General features: G+C 35.9%; 1 protein-coding gene across 7 annotated transcripts in view; it reads left to right on the forward strand.

Annotated features, from left to right (window-relative positions):
- The window catches only part of RICTOR (RPTOR independent companion of MTOR complex 2), a 122241-nt gene that overhangs the window by 95965 nt on the left and 12118 nt on the right, over positions 1 to 14158 (forward strand). For 4 of the 7 annotated variants that reach the window (XM_049648735.1, XM_049648740.1, XM_049648739.1 and 1 more), the window contains 10 exons: positions 1101 to 1210; positions 1702 to 1789; positions 2733 to 2825; positions 3179 to 3285; positions 4633 to 4862; positions 7082 to 8090; positions 8373 to 8444; positions 11609 to 11786; positions 12533 to 12617; positions 13371 to 13604. In XM_049648735.1, the coding sequence (XP_049504692.1) occupies positions 1101 to 1210; positions 1702 to 1789; positions 2733 to 2825; positions 3179 to 3285; positions 4633 to 4862; positions 7082 to 8090; positions 8373 to 8444; positions 11609 to 11786; positions 12533 to 12617; positions 13371 to 13604 (2206 nt within the window). The remainder of the gene's footprint in view (positions 1 to 1100; positions 1211 to 1701; positions 1790 to 2732; positions 2826 to 3178; positions 3286 to 4632; positions 4863 to 7081; positions 8091 to 8372; positions 8445 to 11608; positions 11787 to 12532; positions 12618 to 13370; positions 13605 to 14158) is intronic. The other 3 variants (XM_049648737.1, XM_049648736.1, XM_049648741.1) reach the window with 3 other exon arrangements.

Below are 14158 nucleotides of genomic sequence, written 5' to 3' on the forward strand. Positions count from 1 at the left end.
GTGTTTGTTGGATATTTTTGCATATATCTTTGCATACTTGTACAAGTATTATCTATAGGATACACTTTTTTTTATTAATTTATTTTGAGTGAGAGTACACGTGCATGGGGTGGGGGGAGGACGAAGGGGGGTGGAGAGAGAGAATCCCAAGTAGTCTCCACGGTATCAGCACAGAGCCCTACACAGGGTTCAGTCTCATGAACCGTGAGATCATGACGTGAGCCACCGAGGTGCCCCTTTAAGATACATTTCTGAAAGTATAGTTGTTGAGTCAAAAGTATGTGAATTAAAATTTGCGATACATACTGCCAAATTGCCTTCCAGAGAGGTCCTACCCATTCCTTCTAACCAGTTTAAAGTGATCTCTTGAAATAAAGATGCAAGTGACTGACCCTCAGTTTAAAGAAGTTAACTAGAAGTTTTCCAAGTTTTAGTTGGAAAAATTTATACATTTGACTTGATTTAAATCAGTGGGGAAAGGGATATGTTTTACCAAAAGGCCCTAAATTAATGGTTTAATTTCCCTTTTTAAATTTCTAGTGAATACCTTCAGGGTTTAATATTAAGAGGCTAGTTTTTTGTTTATTCATATTTAATGGGGAAAGTAATTTAAATTAAGATAAAAAACAAAATTATTAACTTATATGGACTCTAAAATATTCATTGCAGATGGGGATAAAAGTATAAGCAGAGGGCACCTGGGTGGCTCAGTCAGTTAAGCATCCAACTCTTGATTTCAGCTCAGGTCATGATCTCAGCATCGTGAGATTGAGCCCCATTTGGGCTCTGAGCTGCCAGTATGGAGGCTGGTTGGGATCCTCTCGCTCCATCTCTCTCCCTTCCCCTGCTTACTCACTCACTCTCTCTCTCTCTCAAAATAAATAGACTGAAAAAAAAAAAGTATAAGCAGAAAGCTTTGGGGTATGGTAGAACATTTGCATTCGTAATACTTGGTTTTACCCTTTTTAAAATTTCTTAAATTTCCTGAACAGGTGTTCATTTTTCTCATATTTATGCTTCCAAGATTTGCTAGGTACCTAACATATGAATGTAGTGAATGTTGTTATGATACTATATACAACTAAAACAATATCTTCTAGGAATATAATTCAAAATATGTTGACTTGATTGAAGAACAACTTAATGAAGCACTTACTACTTACCGAAAGCCAGTTGATGGTGATAACTATGTTCGTCGAAGTAACCAAAGGTACAGACTACTTCATGGAATAATTTATTGCTGGTCCTCAAAAAAAAAAAAAAAAAAAAATTAAAGCCAATTTGTAATAACTCTCTATTGTTTAAAGTGTTCTGAGTACTTGGAAATTTTACTTCCTGCACTGACATAAAAAAATCTTACAGCATGGCATTGATGGCTGAAAAATTCCAGTGTCACTCTTAATATGCTGAATACCTTACTGATCTAATTCGTATACCCTTCATGCTCTTACCCTAGTCTGTTAGTTTGAGGCCAGCTAAACTTAATTTTCTAGAGAAATCCTCATGCTCCTCCACCTTCATATTTTTTTGTATGCTGAGAAATTATATCTTTATCTAGTGCTTTAGTAGTAGTACTAATAAAGTATTAGTACTTTAAAGTAGTGCTTGGTTAAAGTATCTAGTACTTTATTAGTAGTTCTTGTTTTAATTAGCATATTGTAAGTGAGCCGATGGGCATATCAATATTCTTTGTTATACTAGATTACAGCGTCCTCATGTCTACCTGCCTGTACACCTGTATGGACAACTGGTACACCACAAAACAGGCTGTCATTTGTTGGAAGTACAGGTAAAAACATAATTTAATCATTTGAAATAGCTACAGTGGTAGGAAAAAATCTTAATATTGCTGAAGTAGTGTCTTTGCAAAAACTTTTCAAAAGCCTTAAAGTTAGTGGCATAATTGCTTTAAAAGCCATCTGTCTTATAACTGATGTAGGCATTCTGTGTTTGTAATCCTTAGACATTACTGCCTTGCATGCCTTTCCTTTCCCGGAGGTAGGTGTTACCTTTTGCATAGCTAATTGGTTACATAGAGTAAGTAACCCACTGAAAGTCTGAGGTTCTTCGTCCTTTACAGTTGGGGAAGTTTCTCTTCAGCAAAAACATACTGAAAAAGTGAATTTTGTCATTCTTGTTGGGAAGTTAAACTGAGCCTGATACAGATTTAGTTATCTTTGGTGAGCAGCAGACTGGAAGTATCAGTTCCTGTCTGTACTTCCCTGTTCCCCTGTACTTCATGAAATGTAACCGGATTAGTCAAGCAGTTATTCTTTCATGCTTAGCGCACCAAATTTATGGCTGTGAATATGTCTTGCTACTAGGTGTTTTCAATAAATGTAACCTTTTACTTATTTTAGAAATAGATATATAAGTATTTGCCTGTGTGTCTTCTGAACAATAGTAATCTAGCAGTTTATGTTCATTTTTGTATTTGTGTTCATCTCAGGAGCAAAAATTTTGCATAAATATACTCTGTAGTGTCCTATTTTTATATTAAGTCTATGAAGACTTCTGGGGCACATATCTTTATATTAGTGTTTTTAATTTAGAATATGAACTCAGAGCCCCTGTACTAATGCTGCTTAAGAAATTTTGCATAAAATTATTTTAGAATTTTAAATACACAAAAGTTACTAAATACAAACCTTAAATGATAGGTTTTAAGATGCAGTAAGAAAATACATTAAAAACATATTGTTACTCCTATGTTTTTTTCTTTCTTTCTCCAGAATATTATTACTGAACTCTGTCATAATGTTCGTACGCCAGATTTGGATAAGTGGGAAGAAATTAAAAAACTGAAATCATCTCTTTGGGCCTTGGTTTGTAATAAACACTTCTATAAGATCTTCATCATTTTAAGATATTTCTAATTTTCCCATTAATAATAATAAAAAAAATCATTTGATTTGGAACTTGTTCTCAGATTAATGTTCTAAAACCCAGATTGTTTCTGCCCATTTTAAATATTTTTAGGCTGGAAGATAGATGATTAAACTATTAGTTTTTTTGCTGAGATAAATGGAACACTGATTTCTGAAGTTCCTTATTTGAGGTTTTTTTTCACATTTTTTCTCCAAGATGGGGTTAATTTTTGTTTTTAGTAGCTTTCCAAATTTCTTGAAAGAGTTACTCTTCTAAATCGATTTGATATAAGTGACTTCTTTTCTTTCAGGGAAATATTGGCTCGTCAAATTGGGGTCTCAATTTGCTACAGGAAGAAAATGTGATTCCAGATATACTAAAACTTGCAAAGCAGTGTGAGGTTCTTTCAGTCAGAGGGTATGTTATTTCACTCATAAATCTTTCTATTGTATATATATGTTATTGTTAACAAATGGCTGTGAGGGAAGACTATTTTATGATTTAGCCCATTAGAACTGTTAATTTACTGAAAGTCTTAATGATATAAGGTAAAAACAAAAAAAGTGTGGGGGAGGCACCTGGCTGGCTCAGTCAGTAGAGCATGTGACTTTTGGTCTCAGGGTGATGAGTTTGAGCCCCACATCGGGAGTAGAGTTTACTTTAAAACAAAAAAAGGGGCGCCTGGGTGGCTCAGTTGGTTAAGCGGCCGACTTCGGCTCAGATCATGATCTCGCGGTCCGTGAGTTCGAGCCCCGCGTCAGGCTCTGTGCTGACAGCTCAGAGCCTGGAGCCCGTTTCAGATTCTGTGTCTCCCTCTCTCTGACCCTCCCCCATTCATGCTCTGTCTCTCTCTGTCTCAAAAATAAACGTTAAAATAAATAAATAAACAAACAAAAAAAAGATTTTGGGGTGCCTGGGCGGCTCAGTTAAGCGTCTGACTTTGGCTCAGGTCATGATCTCGTGGTTCATGAGTTTGAGCCCCACGTCAGGCTCACTCCACACCCCACCTCCCCCACCTCTTCCCTACGTGCACTCTCTTTCAAAATAAATAAATAAATAAACTTAAAAAAATTTTTTACACAAAAAAAGATTTTTAAATGCACTAACTTAAACATCTTAAGGAGCTCCTCCTTGCTTAATGTTATAATTCCGTTTTTATTATTATAATGTTGAAGTTTAGTAACTGGCAAATAAACAGTGACAGTGTAGCATATGTTCAAATATTGCAGTAGTTCAATAGCCCAAATGTTCTAGATTGATCCCAGAAAAGCTAGAATATGTCATTTTTTCCTAAGATTACATTACGTTCTTTCAAATTACTTCACTGAAATTACGATCTATATTAGAAAGGTTTTAGGGGGCTCCTGGGTGGCTCAGTTGGTTGAGCGTCTGACTTCAGCTCAGGTCATGATCTCACGGTTGGTGGGTTCTAGCTCCATGTCAGGCTCTGTGCTGACAGCTCAGAGCCTGGAGGCTGCTTATGATCGTGTGTCTCCCTCTCTCTCTGCTCCTCCCCCGCTCATGCTCACACTCTCTCTGTCTCTCTCTCAAAAATAAATAAACATTAAAAAAAAAAAGAAAGGTTTTCATGTCATTTACTGCTTCTAAGTTACTCCTAACTCATCTAAATACATTTTTTCCACAATTTTTAATGACTTAAAAAAAAATTCAAATGTACATATAGCAAACTAATATTTTTTGGTTGCTTTAAGAAATCTCAGTTTGGAAATATAAACAGTTCATTACTACATCTTTTACATACAGGACCTGTGTATATGTGCTTGGCCTCATAGCCAAAACCAAACAAGGCTGTGATATTCTGAAATGTCACAACTGGGATTCTGTAAGGCACAGTCGCAAACATCTGTGGCCAGTGGTTCCAGATGATGTAGAACAACTCTGTAATGAACTCTCATCTATCCCGAGCACTCTGAGTTTGAACTCTGAGTCAACCAGCTCTAGACATAATAGTGAAAGCGAATCTGCACCATCAAGTGAGTATTGTTGACAAGCTTACATGAAGGTAGCTAAAATTAACATTTGCATCTGTAATGTCACAATTTAAATGTATTTGTTATATTCCTGATTTACTTTTTTCTAAGATAATTTGGCACTAATGGGGTCTTGGAGAATATATTCTCTTCTCACAACAGAGAGGATAGCCACCAGCCTACATTGTTCTCTCTCTTTGCCTTCTAAATAGCTTTTGGAAAATCCTACTTACAGAGTTAAAGAAATAAGCTGTGTGCCAGAAGAACCATTCTCGTTTTTGCTTATTCTAAAATCTAACAAGTAAATTATTTATTCACTTACCTTCTTTGTTTACATGCTTTGTTCACTCATTTTTCAGATCTAGAGATTATTGAACCAGCATGTATCTGTTAAGAGATATTATATTCACATGTTCATTTTTGAGAGAGGAGATATATTTTAAACTAAATAGTGAAATTATTAAAAGATAGAGTGTCAAAATCAAAGAAAAAACAGTATGTGGTTTTAATCCCTGTGCTAAATGCTGTTAGGCATACAAAATTTAAGACGTTCTTTTTAAGAAAATAATGCAACATTTGTCAAACCACGGTTCACCAGGTCTTAAGATTCTATGAATTATAAGACGCACCAGTATTTTAGTATACCACTAAAAAAAAAAGAAAAAAAAAATGCTGCCTTTTAAGCTAGGACATACCACTGATTGCAAGATGCAGTCTGATTTTAGAGGTATTAAGTGTGAAAAATGTGCATCTTAGAATCAACAAAATATGGAAATATAATATGCAAATTTATTTAGGGTTTCTTTTTGCTTTCTTTCAAAATATATTTGAAGTAGTTTATAATTACTCAACAAAAAGTTAAAAATAAAAATAGGATAAAATGTCATAGATGTCATTAGACACCCAGATTGAGTCTTTTACTAGAATTAGACACTGAATTTAGATGAGTCCCTTAGTGCCTAAAAGAAAACAGTAAACCTAATTGGTTTAAACATGAATTTAAAATGCTGTGACTTAGGGGTGCCTGGGTGGCTCAGTCAGATTAAGTGTCCCGATTTCAGCTAAGGTCATGCGTGATCTCACGGTTTGTGGGTTTAAGCCCCGCGTCAGGCTCTGTGCTGACAGCTCAGAGCCTGGAGCCTGCTCCGGATTCTGTGTCTCCCTCTCTCTCTGCCCTTCCCCTGCTCATGCTCTGTCTCTGTCTCTCAAAAATAAACAAACATTAAAAAAATTTTTTTTTTTTTAAGTACTGTGACTTAAATAAAAAAATAAAATGCTGTGACTTGGTTCCTTGGAAGTATATTTTAAGACTAGGAATTCATTTCTATTGTAATTTGAAGAATAAACTAACAGGAATCTATACCAACTGAGTGAACGTCCACGGTCAAATCTTCTTTTTTATTTTTTAATGTTTATTTATTTTGAGAGAGAGAGAGAGAGAGAGTGCGTGCACGCAAGCAGGGAAGGGCAGAGAGAGAGGAAGAGAGAGAATCCCAAGCAGGCTCTGTGCTGTCAGTGCAGAGCCCGACATGGGGCTCCATCCCACAAACTGTGAGATCATGACCTGAGCCAAACTCAAACGCTTAACCGACTGAGCCACCCAGGGGCCCCTCCTTCTTTTCTCTTAATTTTATCCTGAATATTTGGAGATTTTAGAAATTCACTGCCATTAAAACAAACAATCGGCAGTAACTGGGTGGCTCAGTAGGTTAAATGTCTGACTCTTTAGGCTCAGGTCATGATCTCATAGGTTCATGAGATTGAGCCCTGTGTTGGGCTCTGCACAGTCAGCTCAGCCTGCTTGGGGTTGTCTCTCTCCCTGTCTCTCTGCCCCTCCAGTGCTTGTGTGTGCATGCATGTGCACACTGTCTCTCTCTTTTTCCCCCTCTCCCCCTCTCTGTCTCTCAAATAAATAAACATTAAAAAAATAAACAGCCAAACAAGAATACACTTCATGTAAACTGTGCCATAATGAATCCTGTGATTTTTCTTTGGAAATAACCGAAGATCCTCATAATGACATAATTTCACATCTCAGTCAAGTTCAGACACTTGGTCTCAAGAAGTTCTTATGTGGCTTCTCAGCAGTTTAACCCTTTATTTTTGACATCTTTTCCCCAGATGACTGTTAAACAAAAAATTCTGGAAATACATCACTAACAGCTACTATGATCTTGTTTGTTGTTTTTTCTGTGCTTTTATTGACAATCCTTTGATCATAGGTATGTTCATAATGGAGGACGACCGGTTTGGCAGCAGCTCTACTAGTACATTTTTTCTTGACATCAGTGAAGACACAGAGCCAGCATTTTATGATCGGCCTGGACCTATAAAGGATAAAAATTCCTTCCCTTTCTTTGCTTCTAGTAAACTTGTGAAGAATCGTATCTTAAATTCGCTTACTTTGCCTAATAAAAAACATCGTAGTAGCAGTGATCCAAAAGGAGGGAAACTGTCATCTGAAAATAAGACAAACAACAGGCGGATCAGAACACTTACGGAGCCCAGTGTCGACTTTAACCATAGTGATGATTTCACACCCATGTCCACAGTACAGAAAACATTGCAATTAGAAACTTCATTCGTTGGGAATAAGCACATTGAAGATGCTGGTAGTACTCCAAGCATTGGAGAGAATGACTTAAAGTTCACCAAGAGTCTTGGTACAGAGAATCACAGAGAAAACACAAGCCGAGAGAGATTAGTTGTAGAAAGTTCAACAAGCTCACATATGAAGATACGTAGCCAAAGCTTTAATACAGACACTACAACAAGTGGAATAAGTTCAATGAGCTCCAGTCCTTCACGAGAGACCGTAGGTGTGGATGCTACGACTGTGGACACAGACTGTGGAAGTATGAGTACTGTGGTAAGTACTAAAACTGTTAAGACAAGCCACTATCTGACGCCACAGTCTAACCATCTATCTCTCTCCAAATCAAACTCAGTGTCCCTGGTGCCTCCAGGTTCTTCTCATACGCTTCCTAGAAGAGCACAGTCCCTTAAAGCACCCTCTATTGCTACAATTAAAAGTCTAGCAGATTGTAACTTTAGTTACACAAGTTCTAGAGACGCCTTTGGCTACGCTACACTGAAAAGATTACAGCAGCAAAGAATGCATCCATCCTTATCTCACTCTGAAGCTTTGGCATCTCCAGCAAAAGATGTGCTATTTACTGATACCATCACCATGAAGGCCAACAGCTTTGAATCCAGGTTAACACCAAGCAGGTGAGCAGATATGCACTTAAAAATGAACAATAACGGTTGCATTTTAACAGGCTTAAATGGAAAGCATTAGCCAGGTTTTACATCTACATCAGCCTCAGAACCGACCTATTAGAATTGTTTACTATGGTAGGCTGTAAGCTCCTAGTTACCCGATATGATTTGAAATGGATTCTTGCAGCTGCGAGGGGGGAAAAGAAATTCTATTAGGCCCTGAAAATAAACATACATGCTTTTCAAGGACACACAAGTCACAAGCTTTTTTTTATTTCTCGCTTCTGCAAGGATCGATTTTAAAAAGAAGCATGTCGGGGGAATCAGGAGCTTAAGACCTACAATAACAAACAACCTTTTCAGGTAGGTCAATTTAAGGCTCCAGAAGTTGACCTTACTATTATTTTTTTAAGTAACGACAGATTTCAGTGAAATTCTTTTCATTTTGTCTTAAGTAGCTGTGATTATTTGGTAGGAACCTAATGAACATTAAATGAATTCCTTGGCTCTGAGGATTCAGCAGTAGTAGTTTGCCTACACTCAAGAACATGTAGGGAGTTTCTGTGCCATGTCTAAAGATTAGATCAAGTTGATCAAAATAAACAACTTTGATTTTACCTTTAAAAGATAGGCAATGTTAAATTTGACTGTTGGCAAAGATTTTTGTACCCATTCTTTGTTGTTGTTGGGCCAGTTACTTCGAAAAACTTTCTTAGTTTTCGGTTATTAATTTACATTCATTTAAATGGATTAGTATTTGTCAAGTGCTGAGAATAGTGCCTGACACCTATCATCATCATCATCATGGGTAGTTACTTCCTTACGTAACCCATTTGGCTCTTATACAGCCAAATTCTTCAGAACATTAAGATATTATTAAGCAGTTTTGTTTCAGTGATGCCAATGCATTTAGTAGAAGGGGTTCCTTTGCAGCAGTAATAAATTGTATTTCATTTGATAGAATTTTATAAATTATGCAGTAATGTCTCATCTACCAGGAACTCACCTGGCTTTAGCAACCTCATCAATCAGAGCAAACACAGGAAAATCTCTTAATAGCTTACTAGTCTAAATCTATGCAGTGAGGTTCATGAATTTTATTCAAAAGAGATAAGGTACCTCTGACCCAAATTCAGAGTGTGTTGATACTTATTCTAACAAGCAGGGATATCAGGTTTTCAGGCCTATGGAAGCAAAAATGAAAAGCTTCTGACTGGTAGAACACTCTTAACAGGAAAGGACAATTGATAAAATTGATAGCAAAGGAGGAAACTTTTATATTACAATAAAGTATTTGAAAACTCAAAGACCAGCACAGCAAGCAGGGGCAGTAAACATAGCACAACAAAGTAAGCAGTAAGAGTTGCACCATCTCACAGCTCAGTGCAGTAACCGAAGCACCATTAACTCTGAAGCATCCTGTTCATTATGTGTCATTGAAGCAGGCATTTCTATCCGAATTGTTGAAAGCACAGATTAGAAAGTTGTACTGCTTAAATATTCATAAGAATAGACCAGAAAAAGACAGCTACCCCAGATCATTTATTTCCTAACCAGTCTGGATTCTTAGAATCTTATTTCCTGTATTCTCTATTAGACCAGGAGAAGGTGGTTTGGGAATTTTACTCCTGGAGTAAAATGTGAAGTTATTGGTGTTATAAAGGATGATTAGGTGTTTTAATTTCTTGGGAGGGAAATAAGTAAAAACAAGAAAAAAACAGGAGAGCCAGGAACAGCTTGTACGAAGGCATGACAGCATAACGAAACTTCACGTTCATCAAATCTTTCATTTGTTCTTCAAATTGTATTGAGTACTTGCTATGTACCAGGTTCCATGGGGGTAAAATTGTGTTCCTACCCCTTTCCTTTATTGAGTTCGTTCAGAGAAAATGAAAATGATGGAAGATAACTACAAGGTTACTTTAAAATAACAGTTTGGAAGCCAGGCTGAGAAGGATTATTATTCTTTGTTTTTTGTTTTTTGTTTTTTTTCTCATAAAATTAAAAAAGCAGGCTTGTAGATACCTGTGATATAATGGATGGCACGAATCCAACAGTCTTAAAAAATCATATCTCACTGAGATGTCTCCTTGGGACATGATACAACAAACACTCGATTAGGAATCCTTAATCCTAAATTCTAATCCTGGCACTGAGTGAATGAGCTTGAACAAGGAACAAGGTTTCATAAATTATGCTATAATGTCTCATCTGCCTAGAATTCAGCAGCTTTGCAAACTTCCTCAATCCAGAACGAAACCAGGCAGACTTCAGTTGCTCACTGTTGTGAATCTATGTAGTAAAGTTCATGAATTTTGGAATATCTAGGCCTCAGTTGCCTTATCTAATGGAATTTGGACTAGATCAGTGGCTTTAAGCTTTTCAAGTGTTGCGTTTTAGGTAGAGAAACTCTTTCTTCACAAAAGCATTTCTGTGGAAACCCAATATGGATAATAGATTAAAGTGGATCTACTTAGTTGAGATAGGGATTGGGAGGGCAAGTGATCCAATAATTCCTTCCTTTATCTGCAGTACTCCTTTAAGAGTTTTATAGAGTACGAGAGGTTTAACAATACAATTTAAAAACCGCTGACCTATGTTATGAAATTTGTCAGTTTCAACTATGAGTGGTTTTTAAGCGGACATTAGAAATTAGTGGTTTTTATTATGATAATCTTAATAGCTACTATTTATGAAGGATTTATTTTGTATGCATTATAAAATAATTTTTCTAAATATCAGGCTACATTATTAAATTTTAAATGACTTGGGTTTCCGAATGCCAGTGTACATTAACTCTGGAGCCTAGTGTAGTGCCTTGTATAAACAAAGCAGGCCCCTACTAAATATTTTAGCATGGATGTTGCATGAATAAGAAATCTGTATGAGAAAGATGCATGATATTAGGGAAATATCAGCATACCATATTTATTATGGCATCACTAGTAAGGCGTGCTTTGAGGAAGTATCAGTGCTTCAAATAAGACTATCTTGTAATGTTTACAAATGATAACATTATTGCTGTTTTGTGTCTGTCTTCTGTGTTACATAAATCTTGTTGCCACACAATAAGTGTTTATTCTTATTTTTCATAAAAATAATGTTAAATGGAGTTAATAGACATGCCCTTAGTTAACTTATAGCAAAGTTTGTAGTTTGAAAGGATTGTGAAGATAACCCTTGGATCATACCTGTGACTTCTAAGATTTGTTTTGTTTTGTTTTGTTTTGCTTCTAGATATTGAAAGTTCTAATTGCCCACCTTGACACTTTTACCTGGGAGGCCATAGCAGTTGTTTTTCCTAACGGTCTCATTACTGATGATCTTTTGTATGTCATTTTGTAACAGCTAAATAATTTCAAGTGTTTTTATGCTCTTAATAAACGATGGCACTGTTTAGTACTTGACTAGCTACTTATCTTTTATGAAGTTACAAAAATAAATTATAATTTCATATAAATTGTATCTGATTAATATTACAAATCAAGAAACTAATGCAAGTGGATTTTTGTTTTACGATTTTGTAGGTTCATGAAAGCTTTAAGTTATGCGTCATTAGATAAAGAAGACTTACTGAGTCCTATTAATCAAAATACCCTGCAGCGATCCTCGTCAGTGAGATCCATGGTGTCCAGTGCAACATACGGTAGTTCAGATGACTATATCGGTCTTGCTCTTCCAGTAGACATCAATGACATATTCCAGGTATCATAAGTCCTCTTGTTTTCTTACTAGTTGGTTTCCTATTATTTCATACCCTGTGACTCCTTACTAGAAATTGTATCTTCGAGCAAATACTGTTTTAGGGGAAGATCATTTTTTAAGGCAGTTTTGTTTAAAGACGTTTCATGATGGAAACTGTTTCACCTTTCTCTACTATTCTGTACTTTTTAATTCAATATTTTCAAGTCCCGGAACATGATCCTTCCTTCTCTTCCCAAACCAAATCAGCATCTTGTTTTATTTCTTTATCGGTATATTCTCTATAGAAGTTTAGTGAAACTTTAACTGCTTTTTAGTCACATTTGACTTACCCTTGTGTGTTTTTTCACATGTAACATTGTGGACGTTTCACAGTACATTCCTTGGTTTTTTTAAACCTGTGTATCCTGTATAAGGTGGCCACATGTGCCCAGTATATAAGGTGGCCCTGATCCCAGCAGATACTCACAAATATCTCCATGGTAGATGGTACTGAAGAAGACGCATTTGCTCAGGAGTCTAAAGACATTTTAGATAAATTCTAAAATAATCATTCAATATTTATTGAAATTACCAAGAATAAATAAGGACTTTAAGAATTTTATTTTGTCAGATGTTGGTAATTTAAGCTTCTTTAGTGAACTTTTTGTGGTAGGTTCATGTGCTATAGTAATTCTATTTAAGATTGCATTTAATTTAATTTTGCTAATATTCATAAAGTGAACTTCTTCATAATTTATCTATTTTAGGTAAAGGATATTCCCTATTTTCAGACAAAAAACATACCTCCACATGATGATCGAGGTGCCAGGGTGTTTGCCCATGATGCAGGAGGTAATGCATGGTTTAAGTTCTTTTGAGACTCCTCTTTATATTAAAAAGAAAATTGTTTTTAAAACAAAATTGATATAAAGAAAAATATTTTTAGTAGGATGACATTAAAAATTCAGATATACTTACTTTTGGGTCAGCTTAAAAATTATACCAAAATAATTGCGTTAATTTAAAATTAAACCACAGTATGTTTTTATTTTTATGAGGGGCTTAAAGTGTTCTTCCAACTAAGCCTCTCAAGAAGACAAAAATTGGATCAGTTGATTTAAAAATTATGCGTGAAAAACTTGCAACACTAATTCTTTCAAAAGGTCTAAGAAACAGGTTTGGGGAAAAGAGATGAAAATATATTTTACGTGATCTCTGTTTGTTTTGAACTGTAAGATTTTAATGAATGTATGCATATCAGCCACAGATTAAAGCGTCATAATCTTGATCCTTTTTAAACAATTACCTCTTTAGACTTAGAATTATTACATTTCTTTATGGAAATACTGAGAATAATTGAAATGATGCCTTAATTGTATAATTTTAATTTTCCATCTTCTATTTAGAATTTCATATGAAACTAATATATAAGCATATCTTCTAATTTTAATTTCCTAATTTAAAGCAAATTAGATTTTGAGTCATGGAAAGACTTCTGATTTTCTTCCCTAGTTTTTCTTCTTCAAAAATTCACATAGTTTGAGGTACCTTGAAAGAGATGTCATTGATTTTATCAGATTCTGTTTCATGTTTACTTATGCACAGGTCTTCCATCTGGAACTGGAGGTCTTGTAAAAAACTCTTTTCACTTGCTACGACAACAGATGAGTCTTACAGAAATAATGAATTCGATCCATTCAGATGCTTCTCTGTTTTTAGAAAGTACAGAAGACACTGGATTACAGGAACATACAGATGATAACTGCCTTTATTGTGTCTGTATCGAAATTCTGGGTTTCCAGCCCAGTAACCAACTAAGTGCAATATGTAGTCATTCAGGTGAGTGATTATGAGCTTTTCCACGTCATCTGAGTCTGCTCCAGTCACAAGTCATGTCCCAGCTCTGATGACCATCCCTCTTACTCCATTCTTACTACCCTAGCCTTAGTTCAGTCACTCATCATTTCCTATTGGAGTGTTAGTGTCTCTGTCTCCAGTTTTGGCCCCTTCCAATTCATCTTTCATACTGTTTTCTGGGATTAGTCTGTTGACAGTTCTTTAACTGGCTATTCATGCCCAACACATAAGACTCTTTGTGTGATCTGTCTGTTGTCTTTTATTGTTGTTTTTTTTGTTAATGTTTATTTATTTTGGAAAGAGAGAGCCAAGTGGGGGAGAGGCAGAGAGAGAGGAAGACAGAATCCCAAATGGGCTTCACGCTGTCAGCACAGAGCCTGACATGGGGCTCGAACCCAAGAACCGCAAGGTCATGACCTGAGCCGAAATCAAGAGTCTGAGGCTTAACCATCTGAGCCTCCCACACACCCCCTTTTTTTCTCTAATGTTAGTAAAATACAGTGTTCTATTAGTTTCAAGTGTACAATATAATTATT

Source organism: Panthera uncia (genome assembly GCF_023721935.1).
Source record: "Panthera uncia isolate 11264 chromosome A1 unlocalized genomic scaffold, Puncia_PCG_1.0 HiC_scaffold_17, whole genome shotgun sequence".
Classification (NCBI taxonomy): domain Eukaryota; kingdom Metazoa; phylum Chordata; class Mammalia; order Carnivora; family Felidae; genus Panthera; species Panthera uncia.